Here is an 18086-nt window from a genome sequence, read left to right as displayed (position 1 = left end):
AATCCCCAAAATTTCAATCGCCAGAAAGAACCATTCCCCAGATTTTTTTTCCCCAGACGAACCATTCCCCAGAAAAATGTTCGCCAGAATGGCGGGTCGGCGGCCACCTCGGATTTGGGAGCTTCGGCGGCTTTGTGCCGCCTCAGCCCCTTCTTCCTCGATGGTTGGTTTGTTTTTTAATAATTTCTAGTAAGGATAAATGTTTTCAATTTTCTGGGAAATGGTTCTTCTGGCGAAAAAATTTCTGGTAAATGGATCATTCTGGTAAAAAACTTCTGGGAAATGTTCCATTCTGGGAAAAAAAAATCTGGTAAATGGTGCATTCTTGGGAATTTTTTTCTGGGAAATGATTCATTCTAGGGTTTGATTTCGGGTATTTGTCATTCTGGGGAAAAGTCATTCTGGGCTATAGTTTTCGGGTAAATGGGATACAATCCTTTATTGGGAAGTACTCTTGTAAAGTTTCTGTTTTATTTTAAATTTTTTACATTAAGTAATTATTATAAATGTTTTATGCTAAATTGAAAAAAGTTGAATCATTTTCTGCCTTATTTGAGTTTACATCATTTTTCAAGATTTCGAGACATCCCACACAAGCTCGGAACAGGTAAACCTAAGGATTAAATAATTTCTCCCAAACTTATTTCATAACACCCACTTCTCGTTACGATGAACCGATTGCAACCATGTTTGTTTTTATCTCGCGTCGTTTCCCGCTTGTCATTTCCTATTCATAACAACACGAACGCCTAATAGATTACATTATGGAAATGAGAAAGGTCACATGAGTAAATCGCGACATATTTTCCTCCCTCGAAGCGGTATGTACCAAGTGCCTTCATACAGAGAAACAACAGTTCATCCTTCCGCCCTCAAGCTGCATCACTCAAATTGGAAAAATGAATAAAATGCGGTAACGCAAATGTCTTCTTCAGGCAGCAAGCAGTCGCCAAGGAGGATTATTCCATCCGGTGGGCGCGTGGGTTTAATCTAATCATATGCTTAAAGGCCAAATTCAACGTAATGTCGAGCAGATACTTCAGATCGGAATATTCGATATCGGTTGAGAGCTGGAAATTCCGAACGATGGCAATCAGCATCAGTTTGGTGCTGAACATCGCGTATCGTTCGCCGATGCAATTTCGCGATCCGCCACTGAAAGGTAAATATCCGAAGGGATGTCGCTGCTGAATCCGTTCCGGGGTGAAATTTTCCGGATCGAATTGGTCCGCATTTGGTCCCCAAATGTCTGGCCGGCGATGCAAATCGTAGAAATTGAATACGAATAAGTTCCCTTTTGGAATCTTGTGTTCGTCCAGCTCGATGTCTGCAAGGTTAACTCGGGCAATGATAGGGCCAACCGGAGCCAGCCGCAGACTTTCCCGGATGACCTTTTCCAGGTATGGTAGAGATTTGAGGATTTCTGGATCCGATTGGTCATTTTCATTTGGTATTTTGGTTACTATTTCTTTGTGAAGTTTTTCCTGCACTTCCGGAAGCATTGCCAAAAATAAGCAGGTGTGAGCAATCATTTGAGCTGTAGTGTCGTATCCCTGTAATAAAAATTCGGCTTGAAATATGAATTACCATTGTTAATAAAAACATACCGCAGCAATGATGGTGAGGATCTGTTCAAAAAGAATTTGATCCGATAGTTTAGCTTCGTCGTCACCCATTGATAGTACCTGATCGATGAATATTCTTGGCGTTCTTGTTTCGAATCCATCCTCGGAGTCTTTGGTTGGCGGATTGTTTGCCAGAGTAATTTTTCTTTCTTGAATTATCTAAAAAAGAAAAAAAAAGATTGTTGCTATGCAAGATGAAAAAATCTCAAGATGCACATCAATTGATAAAAATCCTTCAATGATTTGGAACTAAGATGATCTGATGATTTCTTATTCACCTTGAATTTTAATTATGTGTTGATACATTTTCAATTTAACGTACTATACCAATAAATTGTGGTATTAGGATAAAGAACTTAGTAAGTAATAAGGGATGAAATCGAAACTTTTGTATTGTATAATCGTTGCCTTTTTTCCAAGGCCGCATTATGGGGGGTGGGGCAATTTCCCCGGGCTCTCCGAGGAAAATTTAAATTTATATATAACTTTGATCATATTGCTGTAAGTTCTAGGAACTAGGAAAACAAATGAAAATCAGAATGAAAATGTTTTATATAACAGGTAAAGGGGACCCCTCGAATATTATTTCGAAAAGATTCAATCTAATATAAGTTACAAGGGTTCCCTAGAGTAAGTATTACAGAATTTTTCCCGCAAATTTATGGCTGAAAAAATAGTTTCAATTTATACATTACCTGGCAATATGTGGGCATTTGATCTCAAATTTTTCAACATAAATTCCGAACAAATCTAAGCGGTATTTTGTTGATAAATCGAAAAAATCTAGAAAAAGTGACTTAAAGCACCAGAAATTTTAAATTTTTTTATCGAAACACTTCACTAGGTTGAAATCTGTCTTGAAACTCAAAAAAAAAAAATTTGGATAAAGAGGCAGGGGAAAAAAAACCTAATTTAGACCTTATTCTTCATTATTTGGTCACTTAACATTGAAAACCCGAATAAATCCGGTAAATCTGGAATGTATGCGCTTCAATAAATGAAACATCAAATTCTTTTATTTATTGAATGAAGAAAACATTGCAGGAGTTTCCAGCGAATCAAGTCTTATGTTATGATAAGGAAGTATTTTCTCTTCATTTGATAAAAAATGTAACGGCTTATACGGGGGATGGATTCACTTTTTTTTTAGATTTGTCAAAATTTAAAAAAAAATTACAGAAATTTAAAAACATTAAGAAAGTGCAGAAATACATTTGAAATCCTTCCAAGCTGCAATTTTTCTTGGGCTTTATTGGAAAAGAAATTAACAAAACCAGGCAATCTAGAACGCTCACTTCATAGGCATAAGTATGAGTTTGAGAAATGCAACATTAATCTTAGTTACGATCATTATAGAAATTTGCGTTGATTTCTGCACTCTACCTACACTCATTCAAATTATGAAAAAAAAAAAGGTAAAAGTTGTTGACTAAATTGGATTAATCGGCAAAATTGAGTTCCGCTATTGATTTTTTATTCTAAATTAATTCTAAGGTTTGAAATTCTAATTGAAACTGAAATTTTTTCAACTGATTAAGCCCAAATTTCATACTTTTGATTCTGATGTATTATTTTTCGAATTATTCTCAACAAAAGGAAATGCCTTGAATTCAACATATCATTCTGTAAATGACCATTCCCAAGTTATTATTATAAAATATTTTCTCCTATAAATTCGCAATTTAAGAATTTCATGAAGCAATTGAATATTTTTATATTTTTAATCTCATATTATTCCAGATTTATAATTCTGTGTCTTCAATTCACTTTCCATTCTGAAAAACTGCTTTTATAAGTTAACTTTTGTCACATTTAGAAGAACTTTGACAAAAGCTTCATAATTTTTAATGATTTTTTTTAATAAATAATTGGTTTTATACGCATTATATTTTGAAAATTTCTACACATTAAACAAAAACGATTTTTTTTATGTATTTAAATGATATGAAAGTGAATTGAAAATTTGCATTGGACTATGAATTTTGCAATCATTGCCTACTTCTGATTTTAACTTTGATGCTCAATTTTATATTTGAATTTCATTTGTAGTTTTGTAGTCAGATTTTAGTTTGAGACTTTGAAATCTGGGCCTGAATGAAATCAGAATTATGGTTTCGAATTTCACAGTTGAACTGTCTATATCTCCATGGAATTGAATTGAAATTCTGTTGTATTTTTTTATTAAATTCCTTGTCTGAAATCTCAAAGTCATGAGGGAAATATTCTGCTTTCGATTAAGCTCATACCAAGTGATTGATAATTAAAATAAAAGAGTTTTAATATCTATCTGCAAATTTTTCCTATCCAGAGATTTTTGGGTGGTGATAATGTTATTAATTTAATTGTGAATTGAATTTTTCATTTAACAGTCTAAAGAGCTTTTTAATTTTCGATAAGTTGATTAATTTTTCTATAATGTTTGCAAATGATGGACTCACAATTATTGTTTGAAGATATCAGACATATTTAATCTAATGTTATGTAACGAACTCTTCACAGTTTTTGTTGTGTGATGAAAATATTATGTGTTCTCTGAGACAGAATATGAAAAAAAATATTCACAGAGGTTCCCCGTAAGAAATTGCCCCAGGCTCCACGATGGCATAATCCGGCCCTGATTACTTCAAAAACAATATAAATACAAAACTAACATTTTGGGTCTGATTTAGTTGAACATGGAGGAAAAGCTATAAGCACTAGGGCAGTTTATAAAAAATAAGTTTTCAACTTACATCTGGTACCTATATAGTGCATGAAATTAACATTTTTTGATTAACAAGCTACTACCAAGTTATTAAAACGAAAATTCAATAAAAGAGGTATATCGTTCATCAACAGGACCGATTGATTTCCATCCGCCTCTAATTTTATAAAACCCCTCAAACTTGGAAAATTACCGTGGAAACGTAAATGACAAATTAAAATTCTAAAAAATAGATGTAAATGACAGTAGCAAGTGTAAAATTCGTTCAGAAAAACAATACTACTCTTACGAAAGATACATTGAAAAACACTGCGCAGATGATGGCGAACGTATTAATATAACCAGAGCAAATCTAGACAACCTAACAATCAACCTTTTACTAATAAAGCATTCCAGGACTCCTTTTTCAACCGTCTTTTATCAACCTCATAGGTAGGGGAGAATGAGGATACTTGATCCCTGGGGATACTTGATTCCTTAGCTATATCTCGAAACTGGAATGTCTTACAGAGATCAAATGTTCTAGAAAAATGTGCCAAAATGAGCAAAATAACAATACTTGTAGTTTGAAAAATTAAAAAAAAAATTGTTTGAGTAATTGAACTTTGTTTGAAAAATTTCACAAAATGTAACTTGAAGATCTTTTTTCATCACTTTAAAATATTCCTAACATGGGAAAATTATGAAAAATTTTTTTGTTCCAATGTATCAATCGTTCGAGCGTAGAATGAACTTCATAATGTCATATTTTCAAAGCAATGGAAAACTCTCAACTTTTTTCAGAAAAAGTTTTCTAACATGTTGATTATGGGTACAATTGATCCCCTAGAGTTGGGTACAATTGATCCCCCTCCCAAACGGCATATTCTTCTTCTAAATGGATCGTTATGATTGCTGATTACGAAATTACTAGTATTTATCCAAAAACTAATATTTATCAAACAATTGTCTGAAGAAAAGACCAAAAATAATTAATTTTCTCTTAATTATAAAAAATAGCGCCCGTAAGTATGCAATGTTATTAGCGTTGAGACAAAGTTATAGAATTTTCTTCTTATGTCTGCTATAAATTGTGGAATGAGAACAAACATGACCAAAATAGTAAATTAACATTCTATCTTGGGGTTTTGTTTGATTTTTGTACAAGGATTAGGGCTTCCTGAATAAAAGATCAAGTCTCCTTCAATAGGGGATCAAGTCTCCCCTAACTTCAGAAAAATCGCAATTTTTTAACTCCCACGAAAATGCTTCTAGTTCATCAACGGGTTCAATTATCGTTCTAATTTTTGGAGCATAGAAACTTGAAATTACAAGCTGTCAGAAAATGTCAAAGACGGCAAGTTGCTAAATTTTTCCAAAAAGATATGGTGAAAATAAGAATAGGGGATCAAGTATCCCCACTCTCCCCTATATATTTGCATTATCAAGGGCTAACTAAGTTTAGGGAGTCGATTAATTGATTATGAAATTTTTCAAAATTTTCAAAATCTTAACAGAAATTTTTAATAAGATCACCTCACTTTTCTTGGAAACAATCTAAAATATTTTTGAACGTTCCATCATGATGTATTTCAATTCATAAGTGAGTTTGTTGAAGTCGAAAAAAAATAAAATATATGAAGCGAAAAAAATGGCAAATATTTATCTTTAATTTTCGATATCCCATACAAAATGTATTCAAAAATATAAACCAAGAAGTAAAACTTTTTTTCGCTTAGTTCAAAACTACTGGTCGTTTTCTAAAAAAAATTATGCCAGATTTGAAAAATTCACCTCCATGAAGTTTCATTATTTTTACAGTGTTGTCAAAAATAGTTATAATTGTTGAATGGCATTTTTTTCCATTTTTAACAGTTTTTTTTTAAATCTTACGCTTTTGAAAGTCGCTTTATTATGCTTAAATATAGCACATTTTTTTTATTTTGATAAATGTAAGCTGGTAGAAGCAGTAACATTTTGGCATGAGTAAACCTCTGTATAACTAGGGGTCACTCTACTCTACATAAAGTATTTACTTGATTATTTAATAAAGTTTATACAATTAAGAAGCCATTCACCGCCCAAAATCACCCTTTAATGTGTATTTTGGGATGTTTTGCCTAATAACATGATGTCAATTTTGTGTTGACATAATTCTTCTACCATTTTACTTAAAAGTCTTCACTTAATTATGCCCTTTGATAGCTATAAATAAAATATTCCGTAATTCGTTTCTGGTCAAATTATTAACTTCGCCGCTGGTTAGCATTTATTAAGGAGAGGATGAGGATACTTGATCCATAGGGATACTTGATTCCTTAGCTATATCTCGAAACCAGAATGTCTTACAAAGATCAAATATTCTTGAAAAATGTGCTTAATAGAACAAATCAACAATATAGTAATCACAACAAATTTTTAAATTTTATGTTTTGATTCATTTAACTTTACTTGACAAATGTAACAAACTGTGACTTGAAGATCTTCTTTAATCACTTCAAATTGTTTCCCACTTTAAAAAAATATATTAAAAATATTTATTCCTATATGTCAATCGTTGAAGTATAATAAAAAATTCATAACGCCATATTTTCAAAGCAATTGTCAACTCTCATTTTTTCAAGAAAAACTTTTCTAAAATGTATGTTATGGATTCAGTTGATTCCTAGAGTCCGAAAAGAAACATTTTTCCTCTCAATGTATCGCGATCGTTACTAATATTTGTTAAATTACTAATATTTATCTAGTAAATACCTGATTAAAAGGACTCAAACAACTGTTTTATCCACTTATGAACTGTGAAATAAGAATTTATAAGGCCAAAAACAGTCTACGATCATTTCATTTTTAAATTTCACTTGATTTCGTTAAAGGGTAAGGGCTCTTTGAATAAAGGATCAAGTCTCCTTTAACTTAGAAAATATATAATTTTTTTAACATCTCACGATAATGCTCCTAGTTCATCTATGGGTTCATGTATCATTCTAACTTTTGCAACATATAAACTTGAAACAATACAGTTTCAAAGAATGCCAATACGGCGAGATGCTATTTAAAAAAATATATATGATGAAAATAAGAAAAGAGGATCAAGAATCCCCATTCTACCCAACATATTTACAGTGTTTGGCATCGCTAGCAAAAAAATCAGCGCAGCTAATTAAATCGCTTACTCATTTGAAGTAAGCGATCGCCAATTTAATACGCTAAATACGCTGAAAATTTCATCGCTTCAAGCTAAAAGCGCTAATCGCTTATTGCAATTGTTGACCAACATTAAGGCTGATACAAATATCAAATACTTCTTTAAAAACCCACTCCCTAGCCCCTTCTTTCGATGTTTTTCGCGAAAGGAAGAATAAATATAAGTTTAAGTATTTGATTGAAATTTTAAAAATATCATTGTTCCAACAATTGAAAGACCAAAATGTGGAAGAAGAGAGTTATATAACTTTTTGTTATCTTTACTTTTATAAACATCGTTGAAAATTTACTCGATTTATCGGTTTTGTGCGACGTCTTAATTATTTTTGCAAACAATTTTTTGTGAAATTTATTTCATTTTATTGCCCCTCGCCTCATAATGTTTCAACTCCGAGTGACCAATGAAGAAGTTCAAACTTGATCTGATCAAACGTTACCCGTATTTTTTTTTTTAAATTTAAAATTTCTACATGTTTGGATCTACAGTACAAATTTTCGATTAATTTATAAATATTTTTAGTTGTCGAATTAATCAGTAGACTATTGTCAATTGCTCAAGGCAGTGATTTAACAAATGTGTTCGTGAAAAACATTTCGTCACTTTACTCCGGAAAATTAAAATACAGTTCACAGAAATTTCTAACAGCAACCTTAAGGGGGGGGTAGGGTCAAACACTTTCAAAAAATCGATTTTTTATTTTTTTATTTTCTTATTGTAAAACATTTCAAGAATGTTGTGTCAAATTTTCAAGTCAATTGAAGCAAAACTGAAGAAATTATAGGCCTTTATCTCCTCCTATCTAATACTGCAAGAAAGCAAGAGCAGAAACTTCTAACGCGTTTTTCTCGAAAGCACATTTTTAAAGTCCGTGGACATCGTCATTTGAAAACTACTTATCCGATTCTTTTCAAATTTGGAGCATATTTTCTACATATAAAATACGAGACCCCAACGTTTTTCTTTTTTTGTTTTTTCACTTTTGGGAGATTTTACAGATAAAAAATGGCGGATTTTTTAGTGAAAAATCGTATTTTTAACTTCAAACAGCCACAAAAATTTCATTGAAAAACTTTTTAAGTTAAATAAAAACGTTGGGGTCCAGAAAAACATCTATTAAAAATATTTTGCTCTGATTTTTTGACTTCAGATGATTCTGTGCTGAGATACAGTGTCCACCGCAAATCCTGTTTTCTAAAAGGCATCCTCGAAAGTGCTCCGTCACCGGCTCATTTTTCAATATTTTTCTTCGAAAAAAATACTAAATGTTCTTTTAACAATGCTTTGTATAATGCAAAAAAATTGAATACATTTGTTTGAACGATAGCTCTAGAAAAAAATCGTGAAAATGGTGTTTTTTTTTACCCGTTAGACCCTACCCCCCCCTTAAAATATGAATTATTTCTTGCATTAATTACACTAGTTCACAGCATTTTTTAACTAAGTAAACTGAAGGTCATTTTTAATATGAAATCGGGCGCTGAATCCGAAAATGAAATTCAAAAAATTCTAAGTAGAACAGTATTTGAGTTATGCTCGAAATATGAAAATTTGAAAAAATAAAAAAAGTACTTTTACTTATATTAAAATATTTTGGACTGGATAACAGTAATTTGAAATTTCTTTTTCGCATATTAAAGGTGAATAAATTTTCTATCGATCATTTGAACATCATTTTCATGTATAATCAACAGTATTGTTGATATTCGTGACTTTATGATAGAAAAAATTATAAAAAACGCATTTTTTTAGAGAAAATTTTGTAGCGAGTGAGATTTTCCATGTTTTATTCCTCCTATCCTATGATTAGTACACTGCGTTTCATTTAATTATTAATAAAAATGCAAAAATTTCTATTACGGTATAGTAATAATAACTTCTTTAATTTTCAACCGAATTTGATAAATAACTACTTGAAATCTTTGTTTTAAATTGACATTTAAGGTCAATTGAAAATCGGATTTTTAAATGTTTCTATCGAGTCCAAAACTTTCGCTGAAACAAAATTTTCTCTAAAAAACGCGTTTTTATTATTTTTTTCTATAATAAAGTCACGAATATCAACAATACTGTTGATTATACGTGAAAATGATGTTCAAATGATCGATAGAAAATTTATTCACCTTTAATATGCGAAAAAGAATTTCAAATTACTGCTATCCAGTCCGAGATATTTTAATCCAAGTAAAAGTACTTTTTTATTTTTTCAAATTTTCATATTTCGAGCATAACTCAAAACTGTTCTACTTAGAATTTTTTGAATTTCATTTTCGGATTCAGCGCCCGATTTCACATTAAAAATGTGGGTCGGTCAATAAAGTTCACGATTTTATAGATTTTGTAAATTAGTGTTTTCGTTCAATTTCAATGTTATTGACTCAAATATTTTACAAACATGAGCCATATTGTTAATTGTGTCCATTTAGATGCAAAACTTTTAAACAATTTTCACCCTTTTCAAACTTGCAGCGTGTATTTTTTCTATTCGAACATTGAGTTTTTTATACAGTTGAATGCCAAACGAAGGCTAAAATAAACTTTTGAAAACAAAATAATTCATTTTTTGATTATTTCATCAGATTTAAAATATATCTTTATTAAAGGGACTATCAGTCTGTTGCTGGTTCGCCTCTTAACATTTTATGGTATTTTGATTTGAACAAATCTATTAAATCAGAAAAAAATCTATTGTGAAAAGTCAATATCTCAACCACTCATAAACAAAAAAAAATGATTAAAGGATGATGAAAATAGTTTTAAATTGTTTAACTCTTATGATTGAAGTCTGCTTCTGTAAATATTGAGAAAAAATAGTGCTACAAAAAAGCGCAGCACTTTTGTAAATACACCAAAAGAACCGGTATGAAATTATCTTTCTGGTGACTCTAAATTTAATACGAAAATTTAGCGTAAATATACTCAAAATCCAGTGCAAAGTTAAATTTAAGTCACAGAAATTCAAATAAATTGAAAATTGACGAAAAGTTCGAAAAACAGCTACCTTTGAAAATTAGTCAAAAATTCGTCAACAATTCTGTGTTTCTTATTTTGACAATATAAACACTCAAAAATGTTTCCTAATTTTGTCTCCTTTTCAATCCACTCTTCAAAATTTATCTGTTGTGACATAGTCAATTTTGACGCTTCATTGATGGATTTACATCATTTTACACCACTTTTTTTACATTTCTTGTGGTCATGATCTTAACATCTTTATGTGCAACGTAGGGCAGGATGGGGATACTTGATAACCTTTTGTCATTTTCATCATTTCTTTTTGAAAAATTTAGCAACTCGCCGTCTTTTGCATTTTCAGACAGCGTGTAATTTCAAGTTAATATGTTCTAAAAGTGAGCACGATAAAAGAACTCTTAAAAGCATTTTCGTGATTTTAAAAAAATTGTGATATTTTTTAAGTTACAGGAGACTTGATCCTTTCAAACAATGTGCAATAAATTGCAACAATGTACAAATTGCGAATTTTTCCAGCACGAGCCTTAAATGAATTCATCCAACGAGGCTTGTCATGTTTTATAATTTCATGTTGATGTTTTTATTTAGCTCTATTTTAATTTTTTTTGGCAAAATCTAGCTTATTCGAAGCTAAAATTTCTTTGAAACGTCGAAAATTTTGCTCTGAATCTAATGCAGGATTTTCTTTTTCAATCTAACAAAAAAAAAAACAATGACAATTACGTGTCATGGTCATGTTTGCATTGAAAATTAAACAACCTGAAAGCCAAAAAACATATAAATTCAAATTGATTTGTCTGAAAGTAATCAGATAATCATTAAATTACACTGCAAATGTCCTGTAACAATAAAGAGCATGGCATTTACTGTAATTTTATGGGTCGAAAAAAATATAACGTGTTGCTAAATTTCGTGTCGTCAAATAATTTGTTGTGTTTAAATTTTTTACAGGTAGGATCAGCTTCAGGATCACCTGAATTTGGTGCAAATTATTTATGATGGATATATTATTACGAACACTGAATAGCAGCATGACATAAGACACAATTTTATAATTTTTTTCTCATTTGAGATGATTTTGTTAAGGACGAATCAGTTCATTTGGTTTTTCTACCAATGTACCGTTTTGATAGAGACAGTTCCACCGTTGTTAGAAACACCAATTGTATTAATGTTTTTCTGATGAAAACGGTTTTTTTATTATTGAACAATAAAATTGCAATGTTTCATTTAATTTCATTTTTTTAAATCACTAATAAATTTAAAAGTGAACTAGAAACTACTGCCGTGTACACGGTTTGAAATTACAGTCCTATAATTCCAAACTATACTGTAAAAAATTGTGCACTTGATAGTTACTAACACGTAATGATTTTGTCCTGTCAAATAGCAGTAAATGTCCTGCTTCTTTTTGTTACTGGAAATTTGCTGTTATTTTACAGAAAATATATTTTGCTGTTTAAGTTGTTAATTCCTTAATTTAAGGTAATCATGAAATTTTCATAAGACAGATCTTTTAAAAACTTAGAAAAAAAAATGTATGCTCGCTCGTGTAAAGCAACGACGATAACAGATGGATTAAGATTTTAATCTCAACCCACATGTTAGATATTTAGAGTAGTCCACGTTTCTCTATGGCCCACGTTACCCTACTTTCCCCTATCGAAATCTCTTTAAGATTTTTTTTATTCATATGAAAATCAGTATTCCAAGTACTGTTCTTTTTATAATCAAACAGTGCTTTAACTGGCTTTGGAATTAATTTTGTGTGTCGAAAATTCGCACTGGTTGGAAATATCGTGTTTTGGCATACCATCCTTGGTAAGTCGGCATACTGAAACACCGCATATTCTAGTTAAAGGATCAATCTAAATAACTTTGAACTCTATATCTAAAATCTTAAAGTAAGTCTTGAAAAATTAACGCTTCTTATTCTCTAAAAACTTTCAAATCCGTCTCCTCGAAAATAACTTTACCAAACCTTGTAAGTAAAGTCGTGGCAGACTCGCCGACATCGCTGTTCCTCCCTGTAGCCTCGCGTCAACCGGTAAATAACATCACTGTAAATTTCGGCACTCAGCACTCGTGTAGCCAACAGCCCGAATAGCCTGTAATCACCAGAAGAAATGAGAAATCGATCGAAAAGTAGCTCCGAAACCCGTACTTTCGTAAACAACGTAAAAAGTTATCCTTCCCTTCCCGTCGGAAGACATCCGTTCCAAGCGTCGTGGCACAAACCATTTCCAGAGTGCACTCCAGGGCAAACTCCAGCACATCCACCGGCATTTGGCGGGCACTTTGGCCGAGACCCATCCTCAGCACCATCTTCTGGGAGCACTTTTGAAAGATTGGAATAAAACTATGCAGCACTTTGGTGTTAAACGTCGGGTTTAGAACCTTTCGGTAGGGTTTCCAAACTTTGTCTGTAATGAGTTTTAGCCGGTTCATTAGTTGGAAGAAAAACCTAACCCCCAGAAAATTCCCTCACATTTGGCGGCAAATAGACCATGTTCCAGATTGATGAAATCGTAGAAAAATGGCTTTTCACAGCAGCTGGGTTCCTTAAGAATCTTCTGCACCAAATCCGGATGTGCCACACAAACAACCAGTTGAGGACCGAGCCACGTTTTCGACAGGCGCTTGGTATGGCTGAAGACGAACTTGAAATTTTCGAACCGTTGCTGCTCTGATTTGCCCAATAATAGCAATGCATTCCCCAGAATGGGATAACTTCCCGGTATCGAGGGAATCGATCGGGAAAATCGATAGTAATAGTTTTTCCTGATGTAATCCAGCAGAAAGAGTAGCAAGAAAATTACACCAAAGAGCAGCAACATTTTAACTAAACTAACAGACGAAGCTCGGAACTGAGTGGCACCAATTTGCGCTGGGTTTGGTTAAATAGTATAAAGCGGCAACTTATGCTTTTTGCAAGCTCCGGCGATAGAGTGGATCTCATATTGAAACTAATAACGTGAACCATATGAAAACTGCGATACTCGCTGCTGTTTCGTAGAAAAATAATAACATAGAGCTTCTGAGCAAAAGTAGTTTAAGTCCATAAAGACTATTAAAAAAACACTGCTTTAAGTTTGCGAGTTTTTCGATATGAAAATATTAATAAAAAAATTGCTTGTATTCGTTCGAACGAAAAAACATACAGATGAAAATCAATCATTTGAAAATAACAGTAAAAATTATTTGAAATACGGAGAATCAAACGTTATCTACTTCAACCTGATAATTTTTACCTTGACACACATAATTTTTTTTCAAGTTTATTATTAATAGATTTTTTTTTACGAAATTTTAACGAGATTTGTCACAACCATTATCGAATTTATCAAACTGTTTAAAAAAAACGACGTAAAATAAAAAAAATGGAAGGATTTTTACCCTCTTTGATAGCATTGCATAGGTTTTTTTTGGCATTTTTGATAAGCGGCCTACGCTCGTCTCTCTCCGTTTGAGTTCGTGCTATCTGCATGTTTCGCCTAGTGCGAAGGCAGCTGGCATGCAAATTCGCGATTTCCTCAGTCCATCAATAAACTGGTGGGTTCTCGCTCATCCTCCAATAGCTTGTCCATCTGGGACTAGCAAATGTGATATCTACAATCGATTCCCGTTCCTCTCTATGGTAGGTCATAATATTACCCACGTCCGCCAGGTCCACAATCAGCCTTGCAAGTCCTTCAAGTAGAATCTGTCCTATAGCGTTCGTAAGGGTACTACCGCATCCCTGGGCCCACGTATTGAAATCCCCTGCGATAATAACGGGGCTTCGACCTGTGAGCACCTCCACTATCTTATCCATCGTAGCGCTAATTTTCTCCAAGGTCCACCTTGGTGGAGGGTAGCAGCTACAGAAGAAGATCCCATTGACTTTGGCTAAATATAACGAGGACTTCTTCATTCAATGTGACCACTTCTTGTATAGGAAGCTTTCCTGTCAACCCTATTCCGGCCAGATTGGCACTATCGGTCACCCAATATGTGCCATTAAGGGCTCTATAATAGGGGTCTGCTACTAATTTATGTTTTACATGTTACACGTTACAGTTACATTATCACCAGTGCAAATAAGACACTTCACCGACTTACTGCAGTTAGTCGCTATGTGAGCAAAATCCCCGCACCCCCAGCATAAAGGGTGGTACGGTCAAAATTTGGTTAATATCAACTTGACGTAGGGTGAGTGCTCCTACTTTGGACCTAGAGCCTACTTTAGTTCTAAAATGCCGAAAATTGTAAATAAGTCATTTTGGTTGCGTAGGATAAACATGCTGCTATGTGCATAATGAACTCTTATTCTTCCTGAATCCCTCCATACCGCTTTTTGCCATAAAAAGTCTTTCTGATAAAATTTTCAACCTTTTTAAAAATGTGCCTCCTATTCAGTGGTAAATAAGACAGCTCAATTAGTGGGGCGCGTTTTTAGAAATCAGAGGGAATAAGGAAAAACCACGTTATTTTAGTGTCCAAGCCAAAGTTTAAGGGGTAATTACTTTCACTGTGGAGAATATGAACCAGACTACCTATTTTTACTAAAATCAAAGAAAATCAATGGAAAACCCGGAAAATTTGTAAAGGGTCCAAATATAGGACACTTTTACTTTGATGTTCCATTTTTAGACCTTACATCACAAAAACTTTGTTTGAATACCAAACAAACCATCAAAAGTGCGAATTTTTAATTGAGGCATAATTCCGAACCAATACTGAACATTACTTACATTTTTTATTGGCTTTACGCAAATAAACTACAAGTTAGTTAACATTAAAAAGTTTAAGCTATTGTTTTGCTGATAGAGCTGACAGGGAGTAAAAATGTTTAAAATATTCATAACAGAAATGTAAGTTTTTTTAGTCGTTTAAAAGCTGTAATACATTTTTCTGATAATATTCGATAGAAGTTTACACTTTTAATGAATTCTTTTTTTTATTTTCGAAAAATCATGCTTTTTAAAATAATTTAAGTTATAGGTCCAATTAAGGTACCAGTACAGTCCAAAATAGGAACAGTAGGTTCAAAGATGGAAATTTTGATCATCAGTATCTTTGCTAATCTTTCAATCATGGCGAAACCTATGTTGAAAATTCTCATTGAAACTGGTAGATAAGATCATGAACTATAAACAAATTTCTTGAAAGATATAAAGCTGCCGTTTGTTTATGAGATAAATATGATTCTTAAAAAAACCATCGCTTAAAGGGTCGAAAGTAGGGCAACTAACCCTATTTCTTTCAATTTTGCATTTAAAAAACCTGAACACTCCTCATTTTGAAGGTGTGTGTGTGTGTGTGTGTGTGTGTGTGTGTGTGTGTGTGTGTGTGTGTGTGTGTGTGTGTGTGTGTGTGTGTGTGTGTGTGTGTGTGTGTGTGTGTGTGTGTGTGTGTGTGTGTGTGTGTGTGTGTGTGTGTGTGTGTGTGTGTGTGTGTAGAATGTTGCTCCTATTTTGATTTTGGAATTCACTCTTCAGTTGTCAAAATGTCACCCAAGGAAGAAGAATTTTGCTCGAGCATCGCGAAAATCCAAGCTACTCGCACGCAAAGCTGGCAAAATCGCTAAAATTTGCCAAATCAACCGTTACAAATGTAATTAAAGTGTTTGAGGAACGTTTGTCGACAGCCAGGAAGTCTGGATTGGGGGAAATCGAAAACCGGAAGCCGCTGAGACGACAAAGAGAGTTGCCGGTAGTTTCAACGAAACAATAACCTCTCTCTCCGAGATGCCGCAAATAAGCTATCGTCTACAACCGTGCATCGAGCCAAAAAACGAGCCGGACTATCGACTTACTAGAAGGTAGTGACTCCAAATCGCGATGATGAACAAAATACGACGGCTTAAGCGCGATCCCGGAGGCGACGACGAAGTTTGACTGCGTGGTAATGGACGACGAAACCTACGTCAAAGCCGACTACAAGCAGCTTCCGGGACAGGAGTTTTATACGGAAAAAGGAAGGGGAAAGGTAGCAGATATTTTCAAGCACATGAAACTGTCAAAGTTCGAGAAGAAATATCTGGTTTGGTAAGCCATCTGTACCTGTGGCTTGAAAAGCAGCATTTTCATAGCTTCCGGGACTGTCAACCAAGAAATTTACGTGAAAGAGTGTTTGAATTAATGTCTGCTGCCTTTCCTGAAGAAACACGGATGTTCCGTACTGTTTCGGCCGGATTTGGCATCTTGCCATTACGGTAAAAAGGTCATGGAGAGGTACGCCGCCAACAACGTGCAGGTGGATCCCAAGGACAAGAACTCACCCAACAACTGCAAAAAACTGCTTGGGACGAGCAGTAGTTCAAGGCTAACTGGCTTTCTGCGGCGAAAAAGGTGGAGAAGGTGACTGTACAAAATCTGATGGCAGCGTAAGGCTCGGCAATTCGAATTTGGAAAAGCGGAATCCTAACTGAATATTTTTCCTGAATTTTGTACTAATTAAACTTGAAAAAGAAATTTAATTTGATTTTTTAAATAAACGTTTTCACCGATTTACACGCGTTTTCCCTTGACCAAATTTTGACCGTATCACCCTTTAATCCTCGTTTGTTAACTCCCTTACAGTCCTCACGTTTTCACCTAGTCCAGCAAGCTTGTAGTCGGTCCTCATCTGACGGAGCAGGTCCGCGTACGTACCCTCTGGCGCCTTAACTACGATAGCTTCACCCTTTTCCCTAACGCGGCTTCCCTGCTACTTGGGCTTGGGTAGCTCTCTCCTTTCGGGTTTTGCGCGTCTCTGTCTGCGATTTGGAAGGCTCTTCCTCGTTGGATCTGTTGTCCTTGCCATTCAATTGGCCAAGGTCCTGTCGAACCATCGGATCGCGGGCCCTCTTCTTTAGGGTGGCAGGTCTTGGATCACCTGGGGACCCTCGTTTCCTCTTTACACTCTTAGAGCTTCTCGGAGTAATGAGCTCATTTGTCACCGTTTGAACGAAGGCATCGATCCGTTCCGAGCGACTGACATTCGCCTTAGAGAGTTTCTTCGCCTCTGTTTCTCTACTAGTAGCACTGTCGTTTAGCGCTCTAACCATCTCTAGAACTGCTTTGTTTGCCTCTACAAGCTTGTCCTTGACCTGCTTATGAATGTTTTGCTAGCTCAAAACCAAGCTAGTCAAAGCCTTCATTTCTGTCATCGCTTCGCAGGAACTTCCTACTTTTCTGGAGAGCTGACAGGCTCTCTTTCTTCTTCCGCTATGGAGCCTTCTGGAGTTTCTACCAGATATGACGTTTCGAGAAAACTGCGTTTGAAAATTTTACAACCTTTTTTAATTCGATAATTAAAATTCACGAGGAATCTTCCAAGTCTTTATGGCCAAAACGGTGCGTATGATCATTCTAAATATGTTTTTATCGATACGAGGGTACTATCATGGAAAAATAGCTCGCAATTGTTTATAGAACCTAGTTGGAATATAAATTTTGTCTAAATGTTTTATACACCCTTTGCTTTGTACGGTATGTCTCATATGTGTGAGTGAGATGGAGATAAAATTTCCCCTTTTTAGACAAAGGCTTATAGTTCTCTCTAAAGGAGTGAATGAATAGCTTCCCGCATTCTTCCCTCAATAATGTTTTGCATCTAGACCGTTTACTTTGTTTTGGAG

General features: G+C 34.0%; 1 protein-coding gene across 1 annotated transcript; it reads right to left on the bottom strand.

Moving 5' to 3' along the window:
- Positions 1–639: 639 nt before the first annotated feature.
- LOC129753071 (cytochrome P450 4c21-like) lies at positions 640–13320 on the bottom strand. The gene is made up of 5 exons (XM_055748871.1): positions 12972–13320; positions 12648–12906; positions 12465–12591; positions 1608–1784; positions 640–1553 (listed from the first exon to the last, which is right to left on the bottom strand). Exons 1-5 carry the CDS (start codon positions 13318–13320, stop codon positions 960–962), a joined length of 1506 nt encoding a protein of 501 aa, XP_055604846.1. The 3' UTR covers positions 640–959.
- Between the last annotated feature and the right edge of the window lie 4766 nt (positions 13321–18086).

Source organism: Uranotaenia lowii, chromosome 3 (genome assembly GCF_029784155.1).
Source record: "Uranotaenia lowii strain MFRU-FL chromosome 3, ASM2978415v1, whole genome shotgun sequence".
Taxonomy (NCBI): Eukaryota; Metazoa; Arthropoda; class Insecta; order Diptera; family Culicidae; genus Uranotaenia; species Uranotaenia lowii.
This window is presented reverse-complemented; position numbering and strand designations above follow the sequence as displayed.

What these genes read in the sequence shown, in the direction of transcription:
- LOC129753071 (XM_055748871.1), bottom strand. Translation starts at nt 13,320, where the DNA reads ATGTTGCTGCTCTTTGGTGTAATTTTCTTGCTACTCTTTCTGCTGGAT. An exon ending in TTTTTACGTTGTTTACGAAA is followed by an intron (nt 12,592 to 12,647) that starts GTACGGGTTTCG and finishes TGGTGATTACAG; the next exon opens with GCTATTCGGGCTGTTGGCTA. An exon ending in GCCACGACTTTACTTACAAG is followed by an intron (nt 1,785 to 12,464) that starts GTTTGGTAAAGT and finishes TTTCTTTTTTAG; the next exon opens with ATAATTCAAGAAAGAAAAAT.